Genomic DNA, 20,589 nt, shown 5'->3' with positions numbered 1-20,589 from the left:
ATTTCATTTGCATTTGCAATATACACATCGTTTTGTTAATTTAATATTACTTTAAGGCTTCCTACAGTGATACAGAAGATGCTTTGCAAAGTCAGTGTGTGTATGTGTGTCTGTGTGTATGTATGTGTATATAAAAGTTTATTATTGAGGATAAACACAGCATAGGAAACCTAAGAACATGTTATAGGCTGTGCAGAATATAATCAAGAATATTTTAGGTAGCCTTTGCAAATAAGAGGATTACAACACAAAAGTATCATTTAGCACCAATTTAAAATATTCTCAAGCAAATACATGTATACATAGTGACATGTTTCTGATAGACACTGAATTAATTTTAGTTAATCTGGGAAGAAAAGAGTTCCAATCTGAGCCTGGGGACAGAGAAAGGATGGGCGGGAGAGACAGCAGGAAAGAAGAGTGGAGAGTGCAAGCTGTGGAAAAGGGTTTGCATCTGTATGAAAAGAAATAGGATTTGGAACTGGAGTAAACTCTGCTGGGTTCTAAATTCTGTGAGAAACCTAGAGGATGATACATTCACTGCACCTAGCAGCTTGTAGGAATAGTTCTCCAAACATCGGGTTAGTTACCTCTTACCTTATATTTAGTAGGCTTCAAAGGAATTAATTATTGTACTCTAATACAATATAGTAGAGCACAAGTAAAATGGATTCCATGTAATGAAAACAATTAACGAATTCTACATAATCAGGCTATTTCTATCTCCTAGATAGCCCACATTAATAGGCCACATTAATACTACTTTGATGATATGAATATAATTCCTATTTTTAGTAAAAATTCATAGAGTATTCAAAAAGTTCCTACCTGTGAAGCATTTGAGCCACTTAACCTCTCAATGTGCTCATTAGCAAAAGGAGGGTCCTAGGCTCTGGACAATCTCTAACAGTCTTTCCATGAACGAGTCTATGATCATGTAATTTCTAAAGGAAAGTGACTTAAGGATCAGGCCAAAATCACCAAAGAAGAAGAAAGGAGGAAGGTGGAAATCTTCAGAACACAGTGTGAGAATGATGCTCTCAAAGCCAGTTTCATGTGGAAAACATAGAAAGTGATAAGACCACCAAAAACCTGGGGTGCCAGAAGTAAAACAAGGAATAAGGTTTACATAAAGTAGGCCAGCAATGAAAGAGCAAGAGAATGAGGGGAAGAGACCAATGCAGGTTACCACATGATCATTTCTTCAGGTAAAACTGGACTTTGGAACAGAGATAGGAAAAAAAACGTTTAGGAGAATCTAATGACTTGTACATGAAACTGAGAAAGGGCACACCTGAGACAAAAGTTTGTAGAGGTTGAATAAATTAGATAACATGGTATCTATAGAAGAATTTATTCAAAAATGCAAGACAATATCTTATAGTTATTATCTATAACAAATAGCCTTTTAAAAATGTATATACACTCATGAAACTAACTGTTAAGGCTAACATCTTATTTGAAGTCATTGTTACTTTATAATAGAGTTCTGTAAAAAATAAAAATGATCAAAACTGTTGGTTACTTGATGATTTCTTCTCTTGGGACTCAAGGTAAAGCAAATTTTAATCTTTTTGGTAAACTATCTTTACATTTTTAAAAAACAGTACACTCCATGTGAGAATACTTGTAAAAGCATCTGAGGTTGGGTATGAATTCATGCAATTGCCAATATCCAATCAGTTCTGCTAGAAGTTGCACTCAATTAGCAGATAGGGAGAAAGGACAAATAAAAATAATAAAGGGAGCAATTACAGGCACTAGATTCTGATTTTTAAAAATCAATTAAATATGTTTATATGAAGGAAGACAACTTATACTTAGCTATTTGTCCTTTTTTCTGCTGCCTGTGAAGGAAAAAGTAAAAGTCCTCTAAGTAATTAAAAATAAAACAGCCAAAACAAAATATAATTTGTTTCTTTAATCAGCATAAAAGGAAAGAATAACCTGCTACTAAGACAGAATCATTGGTGATTGAAAGAGAATATACCTAGGGGAACATTGAGGCTGAGCCAAACTTCAAGCTGATCACAGGCCCACAGGCAGGATTCTAATACTAGGGTGCTTATTTGCCCCAGCTTGCCTCCAAATCAGTCCAAATGTGTCTTTTTCACCCCAACAGCAACACTTTTTAATTTTTGTGGGCATATAGTAGGTGTATATATGTATAGGTTACATGAGATACTTTGATACACACATGCAATGTGTAGTAATCACATCAGGGTAAATGGGATATCTATCACCTCAAGCATTTTTCCTTTGCCAAGAGCAATCTTAATAGTATATTATCCCTTTTATTCTGAAAGGAGTCCTGGTTTGGACAATAAACTGGACAATACATTTAGGAGATCATCCTATATTAGACCAAAGCCAAGAAAAGAGTGTGGCCACCAAGGCAGAGCTCAACATCAGAATCAGCCCTAGCAAACATTTTAGCCATCTACTTCATGTAAATTTATAATGAAATATCATCTTTGAAAGAACAGTTAACCTTAAATCCACATACTTACCAGAAAGGCTTTCAACTTTGATTTATATGTTGTAGAAAAGCCATAGTTATAAATCTAAATCCTTCAGGAACAGGGATAAACAGGGAACTCTATTTGATCTCACATTTCTCATGTCACTTTCTAATGCCCAATCTAGGACCCTGATTAGCAGTACATGTAAGCTGCAAGTTCAATTTCCTGAAGTATGAACCTTATTTGCAATAGTCCATAAGTCCATATTTTAAATTTTATTGCAATGTATCCATATAACAGATGAGGTGGAGCAGGTAAATTTGAGACTTTGAAAATTCCATTACTCATCCAAGAACTTCACAGCCAGGAAGTAGCAAAAAGACCAAGGCAAGATTTGAACATATAACCCTGACATCAAATACAACACTTATATTTTCCTACTCTATCCTACTCTGACTGTTTATAAAAATGACCAATCATCACAATTTTTGACTGGGTCAACTCATTCAAGTTATGCTCCACTGATTCTAAATTTCTTATATTTAATCTACCTTGATATTCATTAGACTGCCTGGGAGCAAGAGAAAGATGCTGAGATCCTTCCTTCCCATTGGAGCACTCAATTTTCCACTCTTGGCTCTTTTACAATGGACTGACTTATTAAGAGCAAAAAAGAATGAGATGGTTAAATTAAGTTCCAATAATTCCATACCTAAATTGTTTTTATTGAAGTTATCATTGACCCTACATATTAGAAAAAACATGCTGAAAAGCTAGACTCTAAACAAAGATGCAAAGAGACAGAAAGAACACTTGGCTTATGTGGATCCACTCTACCCCACTTCTCAGTTTGAACAGTGTTTTTGCGCAAACACAAGCGCACTGCCTCTGCTTTCACATTCTTCCATCTCCAGATCGGTATTTGCAAATGCCTTTTCTTGTCAGAAAACACAGGTCCTTAACAATGAAGGTAGAGTCTTCTAGGGGAGGGGGAAAAAGAGGCCTGAAGTCCCAACAAAATTCCTTTAGTTTGGTTCTAAATGGGACCTCTGTCCCACTTCAGGCTTTACTTCTGCCATCCTTGGAGCACAAGTTTCCTTTCCTCTAGCTAATTATGTTTTCAGAGAACATGTAACTAAAGAACACAAAATTCTATAAATCATATTTTGATCCTTCTATGTAATTCTATTAATTTATGTAAGAGGATTATACATTCAATATGAAACTATAAAAGAAATTATGAACAAGAAACAAAAATTATCTTTTTATTTTATATTTGACAACCTAAGATTCTGTCAAAGATCATTCTGTTTTAAAACTCTTTTGACTGGAAATCAACATCAAATAAATTAATGGTGTCATTCTCTTAAAATTAGGACCAGACTTTGATTTTAAAATGTACACTTATAGTAAAAAACAGAAATACTAAGAAAAAAGAAATATTTTCAAAAGTAGGTAATATCAGCTGGGGGTGGTGGCTCATGCCTGTAATCCCAGCACTTTGGGAGACCGAGGCAGGTGGATCACCTGAGGTCAGGAGTTCAAAACCAGCCTGGCCAACATGGTGAAACTCCCTGTCTACTAATAATACAAAAATTAGCTGGCCATGGTGGTGGCATGTGCCTGTAATCCCTACTACTTGGGAGGCTGAGGCAAGAGAATCACTGGAACCTGGGAGGCAGAGGTTGCAGTTAGCAGAGATCATGACACTACACTCCAGCCCGGGCAACAGAGCGAGACTCTGTCTCAAAAAAAAGAGAAAAAAAAAAGGTAGGTAATATTATTTGAAATTAATTCTAAACTGAGAAATAAGTAGACACAGGAACTAAAGATCATAAGGCTCCTGGTGTAGAATTAGTATTTTCTGAACGTAAGTACCCTGAATATACTTTAAATGGTTCACATTTTAAATAGGAAATGACACTATTAACGTTGAATTTGAGGAAAAGCTAGAAAAAGATGACTAGAAAAAACACAGTTTCCTTTTTTAGGTCAAAATAGAATTGACCACTATGAAAAATAATCTTTATTTTCTCCATCTGAGGCAGGGAAGGGGATCATTGTGCAACCACTGTCTAGGATATACACTTCACAGTTATGCCAAAATCATTTTGAGTTCAAAACTGAACTCCATTTCTCTCCCGAAATGGTTTCTCTTTCTTCGTTTCCTATATTGAATTTTCTGTTCTTACTCCCACTTCAAGAGAATGATCAGTTCACTGGCTGCAACCTCATTTTGTTAAATGGCACCAAAAATTAAAGATAACTATTTTCCAAGAGGCAGATTTTGGCAGCGTTGAGAACCTATTAGCTTCCCTAGGCATCTCCCCTGCTAATCCTCAGGCCAAAGGCCTGAATGACCTGACATTCTAAAAGAACCTCTTTCCTGCCTGTAAGAATGTTTTGTGGAAACTTTTCTTCCTCTCATTGCTTCCAATCTGTACAGATTAAAATGAACTATTCCATTGGAAATTCAATCAAGGGCCACATCATGAAGCTCAATTGGCTGCAAGAAGGTATTTTTTCTTTCACCATTACAGTACATCTTACTTTGAATTGGGAGTGAATGACACATAATATTAAAATATCAAAAAATCATTTAGGTAGATTAGACTCATTATCAATTATTCTTGATTAATCAAACCAAGAATAACATCCACATAAGATAAAGGAAAAATTCACTTCTTAGGAGTAAGTATCTCTAAGGATACATTATAAAATAATTGTTCATATTTTCTTATCCAAGGGTGAGATAGAGGGTAATAATGCTAGTATAATATCACTAACAAAAATATTATACATTCTCATTTAAAATATGTATTATGAAATATTCAAAACACGAAATATGCCAAACCACCTCTCATAGCATCAAACCAGTTTATCTCTCTGTACATTCCTTCCTCTCTTCTCTTTGATTTGAACATTTAAGGGAGCTCCCTGCCTACACCAAATAAGAAACAAAGATTCAAAGATGCTGTTCTAAATGGTAGAGAAAGGCAACTGGATTGTTGAATCCATCACCGGGATCACTGTGCTTGAAGACAGACTTCTGAATTCTTCTCTGACTTGCTATATAATAGTCCTACTGGCTGGGCATGGTGCTCACACCTGTAATCCCAGCACTTTGGGAGGCTGAGGTGGGCAGATCATTTGAGCTCAGGAGTTTGAGACCAGCTTGGGCAACATGAGGAAATCCCCTCTGCAAAAAATACAAACATTAGGGAGGCTGAGGTGGGAGCATCGCCTGAGCTCAGGAGATCAAGACTGCAGTAAGCCATGAGCGTGCCACTGCACTCCAGCCTGGGTGACAGAGTCAGACTCTGTCTCAAAAAAAAAAAAAAAAAAAAAAAATAGTCCTGGCATATAGTATGCACTCTCTTTCCCTCCAAAGAGGGTTGGAAACTTAGCCACCCTACCTGATGGAGGGGCCTAAAAGAAAAAACTTATTCCCTAACTAAAGTGGAAGTGAACTGAACCAGTCGATTTCTCTGTGAGCAGAGTAACAACAGATATAATATTGCTTGGCAAAAAAAATTATATATATATACACACATATATATCCAACACTTGTGAAACAACCACCCAACTTGGTAATAAAACACCATCAATAATGTCGAAACTATGTACCTCTCCAGCACATCACCTTCCCTTCTCCCCTCTTTTCCCTCTATTAATTGCTAATCAGATTTTTGCATTTATCATTGTCATATGCTTCACAGTTCCTTTTTAAGAGTGCAATATTCAAATTCCTCTTCATGGTCTATAATATAATGAACAGGAGGTCAACAGGGTATTTACAATGTAGATGCTCAAGACTCAATGTGTATTGATAGGAATGTCAATACAACCCAGTTTATACATAATTATCTAAAGTTTTTAAGTAGTATAGCTGCAATTTATATTGCATTTTAGTTTAAAAAATCACCATAAATATGATGCAAGCAACTGAGCCAATCGCTGGGGCCCTGGTTGTCAGCAGCATCACCCCTGGAGGGCAGTTTTTTTTTGGTGATAATATTCTTCACTTTGCTCCCAATCAGTGTCATTCAGCTTATTCTTCTTTGGTGGCCCGAAAGCTTCACTCGTCTTACTAACTCAGCAGCCAAGAGCAAGTTCTATCTTCAGAATCTGGGTGATGTTTTGAGAAAATAAAACTATTTCTTCTCAGCAAGCCTGTGCATATGAGGATTCAGGGACTGATTTTCTGGTTTATAGATTATCTAAAACCCTTTGCTCCTTTTTCCTTGCTTTTGGCCATTTCACTGCTCATTAGTATTGCCACTGAAGGGTAGACAGGAAAAATAAAAAGAAAAAATCAAAGCAGCCAGTTTTGCTATTTATTAACTGTTTATTAACCACAGCATGAACTCTTGTGGAGAAAAATAGAAGCACTGGCCAGTTAGTTTGCGAACAATGTTATGTTCAGTTTTCAATGTTTTTCCTGTTTTCAGTTACACCTATATAATTAAAAGTCTATATAAATATGTTTTCCTAATAATAGTTATGCCACTTGTAGAGAAACTTTATTTTACTTCTGCCATGGGGTAGATTATTCTGTCATGGTCAAAAGTCATAAATGTCAAATGTCATAAAACTGTCATTTTCAGTGATGTTTTATACATACAGCAGTGAGGATAGATCAGTAATATGAAAGAACAGTGTACTATTAACTTCAGAAGTGAGAGTAAAAAAGGCAATTTAATTTTTCTATACCCAAGAAATCATGCTTAATGGAATATCTGATATATGGTATTAAATTTAGAAAAGATCTCATTAGCTTAATTAATTACCAAATAACCACATCTTAACGCCTCCTCCTTCATTACTTAAGCTTGCATGAGAATTACTGACATCTATTTTTAAAAAATAAAATAATTAAAATAATAAAAAATTCTTCCTTAGATCTGAAATTGGCATGATTGTATTTACTTTGTAGCCTATAGCTACAATATGGTGAACCATCAGAAAGCTGAGAAATGAGATTTCTACTATAAAGACCATTTGTATGTGATAACCTCCTGATCCCATTTCTATGTCTTTTTCTGAAATATATGTTTTTATGGCACCTTTAGGCTACCATAAAAATGGCATTTATTGAATTATCACAATCTCCAGTGCCATAGTAGACCACAGTCGTTCGTTCAGCTTGGAGTTCTGAATTGTTCTACTTTCAGCTTCCTAATGTTATAATATTTTCTTAGAAAGCAGATACTCATGAAAGTTCTAAGGATATGAAATGTGTCTTGTTTCAATGATCTGTATTCCTATAACCACACAATAGGTCTAAAAAAACATCTGGTGAAACGCCCAAAAATGTCACATGTTACGGTTTCATGTAACCCTAAATTGATATGTTCTGCAAATGGAATATGAGATTTGAATCATAATTTCTCAGCTTGAAATTAATGGATTATAGAAGATGTCCAAAACTCACCATGACTACACCACGAGAGAACAGAAGAGCAGTCCCTCTTACATCTGTGGATGAACCATCACCCACATTAATAAGGTGTTAAAAATTGAAAAACAATTTAAGAAGAAACGTATAATGGTTCTTATATAGGCCATGCTTCCACTGGGCTATGCTGAGAGTTGTTGGTATATCTAAAAAGAAAATTCAATGGTTTCCTGTTATTTCCATTCACAGAAGCAGCAAAGAATATCTGGATTCTGAGCAGCAAGATAGCAACTGCCACTAAACGACTAACGCAATTTTGTTGGTTGTCAGATTGCAGAGATTATCAGAAGCAGGAATCAGTCTTCTGGATTTTAATTCACTTTAAATGTCATACAACAGAACAACAGGACGGGTTCTCTTTTCTTTTCTTTTTTTTTTGTTTTGTTTTGTTTTGTTTTCGTTTTCATTTTTTTTTGAGTTGGAGTTTCACTCTTGTTGCCCAGGCTGGAGTGCAATGGCACGATCTCAGCTCAGTGCAACCTCCACTTCCTGGGTTCAAGCAATTCTCCTGCCTCAGCCCCTGAGTAGCTGGGATTACAGGCATACACAACCATGCCCAGTTAATTTTTGTATTTTTAGTAGAGACAGGGTTTCACCATGTTGGTCAGGCTGATCTTGAACTCCTGACCTCAGGTGATCCACCCACCGCAGCCTCCCGAAGTGCTGGGATTATAGGCGTGAGCCACCGCACATGGCCAGGACTAAGTTCTCCTGTCTCACCACAGCTGCTAAGATATTACCTGGTCTTTGGATTTTAAGATACTAAGTCAATCAATGACATGACATTTTAATGATGTTGAAGTTACATATAGTAAACACTTTACCAGTTTTAGGGGTTCATTCCAACTTAAGTTTGGATTTAAGTCCACATAGCATTTACTTCAAATGATATTTCACCACCCCAAGAAGCTATGAACTAGTAAATAGAAAATATCTTTCAATGTTCTGTATTTCATTAATTAAGTTCCTAGGCTCCAGCCAGAACACAATTTGCTTTTTTTGTGAGTCATTGCTATTCTCAAACTATAAGACTCCTACCCTCTCATTGTTCAAATATTCCATATTTACATATCAATTAACAGATGTATCAGAGCAGAAACAACCATGTGACATCCATGTCACATTGTTTCCACTAGATGAAATGTTTTTATAGAGGACATAACACTTACAACAACAAAGAACACAAAAAATGTAATTTACCTGCTATTAGCATGCTTATTTTAGTACAGATATTATTATCTTAGTTGCAAAATCAAAATACACAACTTATAGATATGTTAATACTAATGAAAGAACTAAGCTTCATATTCAAAAGGCTGAATTCTGAGGTTACTAAATTTAGAACATTTCCTTTCCTCATGTCCACCTATGACTGAAAATCTATCATCCATTGTTTAGCACAAATAAGTAAAAATCCATAAAAGGAAATATTTAAATGTGTCACAGGAATCATATGAATATGATATGCCAAATGAATTTATTGTATGTATTTAATTTCTATGCTGCAATGATAAACTTTGCCCTGTAATTACTACAGGTTGAGTATCCTTTATCTGAAATGCTTGGGACTTGAAGTGTTTCGGATTTCAGAATTTTTTCAGATTTTGGAATAGCGTATAAACAATGAGATATCTTGGGGATAGTACTAAATGTAAACATTAAGTTCATTTATGCTTCATATATACCTTACACACTTAGCCAGAAGGTAAGATAATTTCATACAACTTTTTTCTATAATTTTGTGCATCCATCACATGAGGTCAGGTGTGGAATTTTCTATTTGTGGTATCATGTCAGTGTTGAAAAGTGTCAAATGTTGGGGCATTTGGATTTTAGATTTTTGGATTAGGGATCCTCAATACATATATCATTTTTGTCCCTCTACACATTAAAAACTTTTAAAAAATGTTTCCAAAGTGATGTTTTAAGCAAATCAAATTCATAACAGAATTTACTCAGAGGAAATTTACAATGGACTTAAATTTGTCTATTATAACAAGAATTTTATGCATTTTAATACCACTAACAGAATGGAAATATTGTGTGTTCCTGGAATTAGTACATTACCAAATGACTAAATATCTATGACATTTGTAAGGTTATGGCAATACTATGTAAAATGTAATCTGCTCTTAAGTTCAGATAAAAAATTTCTATGAAATTTGAATGGCAATCTGGGAAACTAAATGAAATCTAAACTCTAAACTTCTCTCTCAGGTTAATTTCAGTGTGTTTGGCCTGGTGTCACTTGATCCAAATTACAAAAGAAAAAGAAAAAGAAAAACAGGTTTCCTTTCTATTTGAATGTTTTCTATCCAAACTCAGGAATTATATAAGTTGAAAGAAAAAGGTATATCAATTTTAAATCATTTTACTGATAATTCTCTTAGGACTGAACATTCAGAAAATTACATATATATACCAATGCCCAGCTGTAAAAGGAAATCCTTCCCTTTATCTAATATTCCCTTCCTTACCACTTTCTTATGACAAAACTCATAGAATTCCTCATATTCTATTAAGTCTTCAAGTTCTCTACAATCAGTATTTTGTCACTTGTAGTCCACTAAGAGCACTTTCTTTAAAGTCATCTTTGTCCTCAACATTTTCAAGTCAGCAATCAAATCTCCATTTTCATACACACAATTTAACAGGGTTTTTCACTTCTCCTTCTAGAATTACTTTTCTCACATGGCTTCCAGAATACCATGTACTCCTGGTTTTCCTCCTGTCTCACAGGCTACTCATAGTTCTCTTTTCCTGTATCCCCTGCTCTCCTTGGACTCAAACTTTTGGAATGCTAAATGACATAGTCTTGGAAGTCTTCTCTCTCTGCATGTCTTCCCCTCCATTCCTTTATTTTTATTTATTTCTTTATTTTATTATTATTTTCTTTCTTTTATTTTTCCCTAGGTTATTGGGGTACACGTGGTATTTGGTTACATAAGTAAGTTTCTTTAGGGGAGATTCGTGAGAACCTGGTGCACTCATCACCAAAGCAGTATACACTGCACCATATTTGTTGTCTTTTATCCCCACCAACCCTTCTTTGCAAGTCCCCAAAGTCCATTGTATGATTATTATGCCTTTGTGTCCTCATAGCTTAGCTCCTACATATCAGTGAGAACATACAATGTTTAGTTTTCCATTCCTGAATTACTTCACTTAGAATAATAGTCTCTAATCTCATCCAGGTCATTGCAAATGCTGTTAATTAATTCTTTTTTATGGCTGAGTAGTATTCCATCATATATATATATATATATATATATATATATGCACACACATATATATTAGAGTTTCTTTATCTACTCATTCATTGACAGGCATTTGAGTTGGTTCCATGATTTTGCTATTGTGAATTGTGCTGCTATAAACATGCATGTTCAAGTATCTTTTCTGAATAATGACTTTTTTTCCTCTGGGTAGATATCCAGTAGTGGAGTTGCTGCATCAAATGATAGTTCTACTTCTAGTTCTTTAAGAAATCTCCACACTGTTTTCCATAGCAGCTATACTAGGTTACATTCCCACCAGCAGTGTAGAAGTGTTCCCTGATTGCCACATCCATGCCAACATCTACTGTTTTTTGATTCTTTGATTATGGCCATTCTTACAGGAGTCTATATTTACAATGATATATTCCCCAAATGTACAGCTCAAATCCCAAACTCACCTCTAAATTTCAGGATCATATAATAAACTTCCAATTTAAACTCTCAAGTTTGATGTCTAATAGAAATACAAAATTTAATAAATGTACAATTTGATTTGTGCCCTAAACTTGCTCATGCCCCCATATTCTGAATATTAGTCAACAGTAACACATTTACTCCATGTATTTAGGTAAAATACCTTGGAATCCTCTTTACTTCCTCTGGATCTCTCCCACCTGGCTCATCTATCAGAAAATCCTGTTTTTCCTGTCTTCACATTGTGTCCACAATCTGACAACTAACTGTACATTTAGCTAAGCTACCACCTTGATCCAATTTGCTACTGTCAGTTTATACTTCTACTCCATCCAGTGCACTTAAGCAAAGAATGTTATCTTTCTAAAGCACAAACTATTTCATATCACACATTTTATCTTAACCCTAATATACCTAGAAGATTTAAATACCTTACCATGACCTGTAAGTCCCTACAGAACCTTCCTCAGTGCCCTCTCAGACCCCATTTACTTCCACTTCCTGCTTTTCTCACTGAACTATACTCCAATTGCCTTTGAATATATTTCTTAAGTAAACTAAGCAGATTTTCTTAGTGTCTTATCTCATGGCCATCATTCTTGCTATATCCTCTGACTGAATTATTCTTCATCAGGTATCCACATGGTTCACATCCTTTCTTTGGATCAAGTCTCTGTTTCAATGAAAACATACTTTGTCACCCTTCATTCCCTCATTTTGCTTCATAGTATTTATCAATATTTGACATTACATCATATATTTTCTTATCTGGTTGCCTCTTCCATGAGAATGTAAGTTCCTTAAACACAAAAACATAACTTGTTGGTTCAGCATTTTAATTTTAGAGACTAAAAGCAATGCTTCATACAGAGTAAATTCAGAATAAAATGTTTGCTGAATAAAAGAATTAGCAAACATACTACATGTTGGTAGTAATGCTTATATTACCATACAGTTTCAAGAATATTAACTTCTAGAATTATAATGACTTTATTAATGAAGCAAATACCTTATTTAAGCTTACTTATGAAAAATCAGGTACTCTGCTCAATAAAATGAGATTATTTTTTAAAATAGTACTTTTAATTATTTCAGTTTAAAGAAAAACATACGCGAATTGCTATTGTAATATAATTTATTACCTAATGTTTTTCATTTTAAAAATCTGTTAATAAGGAACTTGACTACAGAGTGATTTAAGAATATTTAAGACCATAAGTAGGTCTTTGGTGCTTAGCTTCTGGTGTTCACTTGGCTTCCCTCTATCTACTCAAGAAGCTTTCGGGGGTCAATTCAGCCTCTTCACGTTGATGACTAGTTGGTGAACAACAGTAGGATAAAAGCATAAAAACCTGAAACAGGAGTCCAGGATAGTGAAGAACTTTGAATTGGTTGCTTTCTTTATACTCTACTTTTGTTTGTAGTGATATCAAGCATATGTTAATATTCCTGATGCACTCCCAGTTTGCAAATTCTAGTTATCCAGAATATCTGATGAAGAAATATACATAATTCTTGTTTGCAACAAAGACATCTTCAATTTAAAGAGTTCTTAACTTGAGTAATTAAGATTTTATGTTCCTTATTTCCCCTTGTATTTCCTTTTTTGAAGTTCACTCTAAGGCAGCTATTAAATATAGCCACACTTGACTGTATCTCTTCTCCCAATTCCTTTCTGTTACTCCTTAAATATAGCAATTGTTCTCCATTTAGTTGATATAATCTTAGAGATTAAATGAACATTAGTCTAAATCTTATTTTAGGGTTGATAAAAATGAAGACTAAAAATTAAATAACTTTCCAATATATTCAATTAGCTATTTATAAATTGAGATTTAGTCCAATACCTTCTAAATTCTAATCCAGAATACTTTTTTTATCATACCTTAACATTGCCCATATGTTTTTCAAATTCTCTGAAATGTGTGTCCACATCAATATGCTAAAATTTGCCAATTTAATGACATGAATCCATAGATGTTCTAATAATCAATTCCAGAACTGCTTTAGTATTTTTTCTTATATTTTAGATATCTGTCTAATCATTTAATTTTCCAATAATTAATGAATGTTGGCATAGGGTAAAATCTAATATAAGACAAAATCATTCATTCATTTAAACTAGTGTTGCATTCTCTAATAATGTGAGTTTGCCAATGTTAAAACTAAATTATCAGATTAAAAGTTGCCCTACATTTCATCCTCCATTATTCTTATAATGAAATATGCTAGAAGGAAGATAGTGCCTTTTTACAAAACAAATAAATTGTGAGAATAGTTATGAGTTTTACATGAACAAATAAACCCTATATTTGTGGTACTTGTAGTGATAGTAGTGGTGGAGGTGCAACTATGCAAGGAATCGATACAATGCATACAATTAACCAGGCAAAAATTATCTGAAAACATATATGGTCATTCATAAAACTCAATGGTTGACATTATTTTTAGATATTTTTCTGTCCATGTGTTTTTTTTTCCCCCACAACTCTATTTTCATATGTTTTGTCTCAAAAACAACAATCAGTTTGGGACCTCAAGTATCTCATAGGTAAGCAGAGCTACCACAGTTAGAAGCTGCTTAACAAACTACTTTATTCACTAATGTGTGTTTACTCCAGCAGTATTAAACACACTTGCATCCTTCCTAGTGTCTTAGATTTTATTCATAGAGAATAAGTATTAGTTTAAGAAGATATTTCTCTCATATTTTAAATATGAGAAAAAAATTGTATCACTAGGTCTAGCAGTCTAATTTGTTTAGAGGGTATCAGGTGTGTTGATATGTCCTAGCATTAAATTCTTACAAGAATAAGAGACAGGGATCATATTTATTTTTCTAGTTTGAAAATAAAAACTACCTGTTTTCTTATAGCATCACAAACCTCATTAAAATGACATTTTTGCATGTGGTTTTCAAGTAGTACTAAAAAAAAACACAAAAACAAACAAACAAAAAAACAGCTCAGAATGCAGTGACACCTAATGGCAAAGATATCTTTATAGGCCATAAATGTATTTTCTAATAAACATTATACTATAGTAATACTTTCTAAGTATTGCTACTCACAATATGCTATCTGTAATCTAAAATATCATGATGATCCAATAGAAATGTGAATATCTTACTTTTTAAAATAAAGTCATATACATAGGTACAGGTGAAGAAAAAAAACTTCTAGATTAAAAAGTGTGCTTTTAAAATTGCAATGGCCCTTTAAGATAAAATTACCATATGATACAATTAGCCTGAGATATCAGAATGGAATAAAATGTATCTTCCATCACTCCTAACAATTTCAATTGGCTTTTATTTTTGAATAAATCAAAAGTTAGTCACCTTGATTTTTATTCCTATTTGGCTTAAAATTTATAACAGATATTTAGTGGATGTACATTTCACCTGGAGTAGAAAGCAAAAGCCCTTAGTGTAATGGCTTATTAGTCATGTCATAGTTGGTATCTTTGATTAATAACAACATTGTCTAACTTAATACACATTGAATTGTGCTCCAAATAACTGTATTAATGATACAGAGAAGAATAGTAAAGCCAAGTCCCTTAGTACTTTCTAGACGTTTACACAGTTATCAAGAACTTCAGGAACAAACTACTATAAGTAGAAAAAGGATAAAATATCATTGAGACATCTTACACAATCCAAAAAATCCTTGAGGAGTCCTGGGGGTTATCATTAACCAATGCAAATCATGTAGCCAACTGAAAAAAAAAATGGTAAAAGAACAGCACATCTTCTGGGAATGCTTTTATATTCTGTAATTGTCAGAATAATCCTTAGTGCAGAAGTAAGAATAACTGGTATTTTACATTTACAATCTATTATTGTTTTTAATGTGTTGACACCTTTTATTTACCCGATTTTGTACTTTAATTTGAACATTCTCATAATGAAAATATTCTGTGGATTGTCTTAGGTTTCTCAAATATAATATCACAGTTGATTATGATTTCAGAGGATAAAGTATCATCTGTTTATGAGAAAAACATGAATAAATGCATCTTTCCTACTCCATGTTGACATAAGGTATTTTACTATGACTGATAACAACAAAAATATGCTAGTGATTTGTATAATATACGAATAAGTACACTGTTTGAGTGTTCCCTTGTAGAGATATGTAACTGAGGACAGCTAATTTACAATCAGTTCTGTGAGCACAGGAACCAGATAAAGAAAGGACCATATATTAAACTGTTAAAACATGAGATCTTCCATAGTTGATATGAAGCAAAACACAAACTGTGCAGTTGACTGGAAATGCCACCTAATCCCTGCTTAATTAAGGCAGTGCTCTAAACTCCTGTTGTGTTTAGGGAGTAAAGAGTGTGGGACGACTGATGTATGAAGAAAATAGCAGTCAGCGTGGCTAATCTCGAAGACTTTGGAGCTTTCTAGCTACATAAATCAGAGCGACTTCTGAATAGTCTCATAAAACACAATATCATTGCCATTCCACTCACGACTTTCTGGTTCTTCCTACAGCATGCAGATCATTAGGAAACTTCTAAGCAATCAAGTAATGTGGGTCTGATGAAATTACTCAATCAATGCATAGGCTCAAAGTAGAAGCATAATTCAAAATTGCATAGTTTTTATACGTCAAAAGACCTTTCTTTTATTGGGGCAAAGAAGATCACAATGGAAGTGATTCATTTTTAAATACTATATGGTTGTGTATCTGTGTGTGGATGTGTATTAAAAATATATGTAATTATTAAATATTTTAAAATGAAACTCAAAGTAATCATAAAATTGTGCATTTTTCACTAAAATAAATACATTTTCATTTCAATCATTATGGTTTAACCATTATGTTTCATCACTGTAGTGAATCAATATGTTTAACAAAACATATTAGAGTTTAAAATGTGTAATTGACCTTATTAAACTACCGGCATGAGGTAAAAACTGAAGAGAAAGAGAGAAAGAAGGAGATGATTTTCATGTATATATAATTTGGTTCAATACCAAAATAATTCAATATATAAAAAGCCTCTTAGAGCAGTGTGTTTTCATCTTTCCAGTTTCCCTGAACTACATATTGCAGCTACTTTCTGCGTGAACACATCACATGAGGCTGGGAAAACCTTTCATTTCTGCATATCTCCTTCCATCGCTAGAGGTGAAATATTCCCTTTCCCTCCAGTTTCATCACATTCATTCCTTCAGTCCTGAACTAATATATTTCCCCATAAACATAGTTCTCACATTAAATATTTAAATGAAGGCAATCACCTCCTAAAGAAAATTAATTCTTTTCCTATTCAACCAAGTAAGTAAACTAATCCAATTCATGTTAACTGGTGCTTTACAATTTTAATATGGACATTCGGTTTTGAATTTACTATACTTTTGCTGAGAGTAGGGGTGGAGGCACTGAATTACACACATACTACCCATGATCATTTTTTATTTTTTTAATTTAGGAGTTAATGTTTTTCAATATATTATAAAAGATAAAGTTTTTGAAACAATTTGCTAGCCTCATGACAATATTAGGTAGTCTATAAAACAACTAATTATCTCATCTAATGTACTAATTATATTCAAGTCAAATAAATTCTCAGAAGTAACTAAATCTGCTAGTAGGATATACACAGTTAATGTACACAACCAATTTTCTAAAGAAATCTGTAATTTGTACACAGTTACTTTTTTAATGTGATTATAGTCACTCTGACAGACAACAGTATACAAACTAAAAAATATAACAGTTTTGTTCTATTTTGAAACAGATGTCCAGACTGCATTGCAAAATAATATTTAACTAGTAAGGGACAGCAAAAGCTGTAGGTATTTGTAAATAATGTATTTATCGTGCAGACCACAGAATAAGCGATTTAAAAAAAGCATTTTCCACAGGCTTTCCCTCCTGAGAGATGAGGAACCTACATCAGAAATCCCTAATCATACAATGAATATAAAGGTATTATGATTATATATCTGCATTCCTGTTCCAATCATTTACAACTAGATATAAATGTATGCCATTTCTCCAAAAGGAGCATAGTTCATTTCTGAACTCTATCAGAACATTGCTGAACCACTCAATGAGACCATAATTTCTTGCTGAAAAGTTCTGAATCTGTAGGCACTGTTAGCCCCCAGGCAAAACGGGATCCAGCAGGCAAGCTATTAGTGCTTGATTTACTTAATGCACAAATGCTAGGTTTTCTGAATCCTGACCTCATTACCCCTTGCACAGAGACAGACAGTTCTACTGATATAAATGATAGAGAATGGCAGACATGTTTACAAAGACAGCCTCTGAGACCAAGAGAGGGAGCCCCCTGGAGCTGAGGGGCTGGCCACTGTGGGCGCGCACGCCAGACAGAAATCCCTCGCTTGGGCGGGCACAATCGCCACCTGCAGCAGGTTCCCCTACCAGGAGTATGTGTACGTGTGTGTGTGTATGTGTATGTGTGTTGCGCGGTGGAAAAGCAGGGGTACAGAAAGGGGAGAAGCTGTGACCCATCTGTCGCCTCAATTTGCAGAACACCAAGCCATGCGTACAGATAAAAGTCCTGTGCCCAGAAAAATTCCCCCAAAGGGACCTCTCTGCAGCCCAGCAAAGAAACCTTGCTGGCTCGGGAAGCGAATTTTCGAAAAAGAAATCGTCGCATTAACGCAGAAAATGCTGCAAGAGCCTGACTCCCGCTCAGCTCTCACGGATTAGCAAGTGAGAAGAGTTGGAGCCTGAAGCTGCGAGCGCTGTGCATGATAATGACGTGCAGCCCCCCGCCCGCCCCTGCTCGCCGCGGCCAGTCCCGGCCCGTCTGGTTGCCAATAGGTGGGGCCACCAGCATCTCGGAGCCGGCTCGGCGGTCTTCAGAGTCGCGGCCGGCAGTAGTCCCGGCGCCTTCGCTGTCTGCCTTGCGCGGCTACTCGGAGTTGACTGCGAGGCGAGGCGAGGCGAGGCGAGGCAAGGCGGATATTTGCTAAGCAGACCCCGGGAGCGGCCTGCGCTCATTCGCTTCCCCGCGTTTCCCAAGCGCCCCGGGGCCAGTTTCGCCGCCGCGCCAGGCCCGGGGAGCGTGTCCGAGGAGGCGAGGCACGCGACTCTCAGTCCTTGGCGACACTGCCGCCAGCCCCTCCCGCCACCGTCTCAAAGACTCCACGCGAGGATCATAAAGCCAAGAGGATGTGAGAAGAGAGGGTGGCTGGGGGCGCATCCGGCACCCCCGTCACCATCGCACTAAGCTGCGGCGAACTCAGCCGGCTCACGTTGCAAAACCACCTGTTCGATCCGAAGGGAGCTCCCCCTACCCCCGCAGCCCAGTTCTTTTCATCTCACAGGTGACATCTCCTCTGCTCCCCCAAAGATAAATTTTTAAATGGAGCAAATGTACATCCGGGAAAAAAATATGGAAGATAAGAGTCAATTAAACTCCCTTTCCCCACACACTTAGAATCCCCCTGCAGTTCCCAGCACACACTCACACTCAGGTCAACTCGAGACCCCCACGCATCCAGCCACATTCCACGAATCACCGCAAAACAACAGCACAAGTCAGTCGAGGTTCGAGCATCCACATCCTTTCAGAAAACTGAGCAAGTGTGAGGGAAGGGTAGCGGGAAGGGGCAATGAACTGAAGCCACCTCCAACAAGACACACAGAGGGCGGAGAGGGGGAAAGCGAAGGGGAAACATTTGAGAACTGAAACGGCAAAAGTAACCACGAGCTGCACCAACCCTTTCTTACCGATGTGAATGATCGAATCCGCATTCGCAGAGTCCCAGGTTCGAGACCACCAGACGGACAAAACCAAGAGCAAGGGGAAAACTTCCATCTCCTCCTATGCCGATTCTCTTGGAGGATGGATTTTCTTCCAATTTTTTTTTTTTTTTCAAACAGTCCAAAGAGTTTGAGGTCACGGTGGAGTTTAGCGCAGCTTTTTCTTTTTTTCTAAATTCCTATTGCCAGAGCAAAGCCTTTTATCGTCGCCGAGAAAGGCAGAAGGGAATGACAGAAAGAGCCCAGCCTGAGGAAACCTCCTTCGCAAAGCCGTGTCACTTGGAGGGGAATTTTGGCATCGCCAGAGTTGTTTGCAGTTTGGCTTTTGAAAAATATATCCAGCCTCGACTGCTCTTGGGCAGGGGGAGAGGCTGGGGCTCAGATCAGACCCATCGCTGCGCGGGGGCCTCGGGTCTCCGGTCCCAGCTCCGCTGCAACTTCCAACACCCCCCTCACGCCGGATGTGCCCCCTTCTCCGCACCCTCCCGGACCAAAAAAGACCCCCGCCCCCGCCCCTACAGCCCGCCGAGAATCACTGGTCTTCGCTGCCAGAATCTAAGTGGACAGGAAAGATTAGGAGATTCCAAGCGGAGCAGCCAGATTCCACCAGGGAGGGGGGAAAAAAGCCCTCTCCAAGAGGTGTAGAAAAAGTGAACTTCAAGGTAATGCAGATAGTAATGCAGAGAAAATTCCCTTTCTGCGTGAGGCGCGGAACGCAGCTTGGCGAGGCGGGCCCGGGGAGCCGGTTTGCTGGGGCGCGGTGGCGGGGGAGTTGCGCCGGGCGCGAGCAGCGGGGCCGGGCCAGAGGAGGGAAGCCGCCGCGGGCTGCAGGATGCTTTTGGAGCGGTTCGCCTGGCGGGATGCAGGAAGCAAGGAGCGAGCCTGGCAGCTTCGGCACCAGCCCCACGTTGCCTAGAAATGGATCACCTAGGAGAAGGAGCGAGCCTGCGAGAGAGCGGTGCTGTCAGGCGGAGAGAGGGGGAAACCAAGAGAGGAAGAGCTTCTCTCTAATAACCACCTCCTCCCCCTATCTGCAATACAAGGGAGAAACAAAATAGTGCTCTCATTTCCCATGGAATCTTCAACCGGGACTGAGAAAAAGGCAGGACTGTAAAAGAAAAGACACTGAAGCTTTTTTTTTTTCTTTCTTTCTTTTACGAGGTTAAATGCAACCTAAAAAAGCCACCCCACTTATTTAACCTTGCTATTCTCTAACAGGT

The 20,589-nt window shown here is 36.7% G+C and overlaps 1 protein-coding gene across 2 annotated transcripts in view; it reads right to left on the bottom strand.

Annotated features, from left to right (window-relative positions):
* The window catches only part of GRID2 (glutamate ionotropic receptor delta type subunit 2), a 1,522,941-nt gene extending 1,502,556 nt beyond the window's left edge, over window positions 1-20,385 (bottom strand). For both annotated transcript variants that reach the window (XM_063663917.1, XM_063663916.1), the window contains exon 1: window positions 19,337-20,385. In XM_063663917.1, coding sequence (XP_063519987.1) covers window positions 19,337-19,424 — 88 coding nt within the window. In that variant the 5' untranslated portion in view covers window positions 19,425-20,385. The remainder of the gene's footprint in view (window positions 1-19,336) is intronic.
* Window positions 20,386-20,589: the final 204 nt, after the last annotated feature.

The sequence above is a fragment of the Pongo pygmaeus genome, chromosome 3, assembly GCF_028885625.2.
Source record: "Pongo pygmaeus isolate AG05252 chromosome 3, NHGRI_mPonPyg2-v2.0_pri, whole genome shotgun sequence".
Taxonomy (NCBI): Eukaryota; Metazoa; Chordata; class Mammalia; order Primates; family Hominidae; genus Pongo; species Pongo pygmaeus.
Note: the sequence above shows the minus strand (reverse complement) of the source record. Positions and strands in the feature narration are given on the sequence as shown.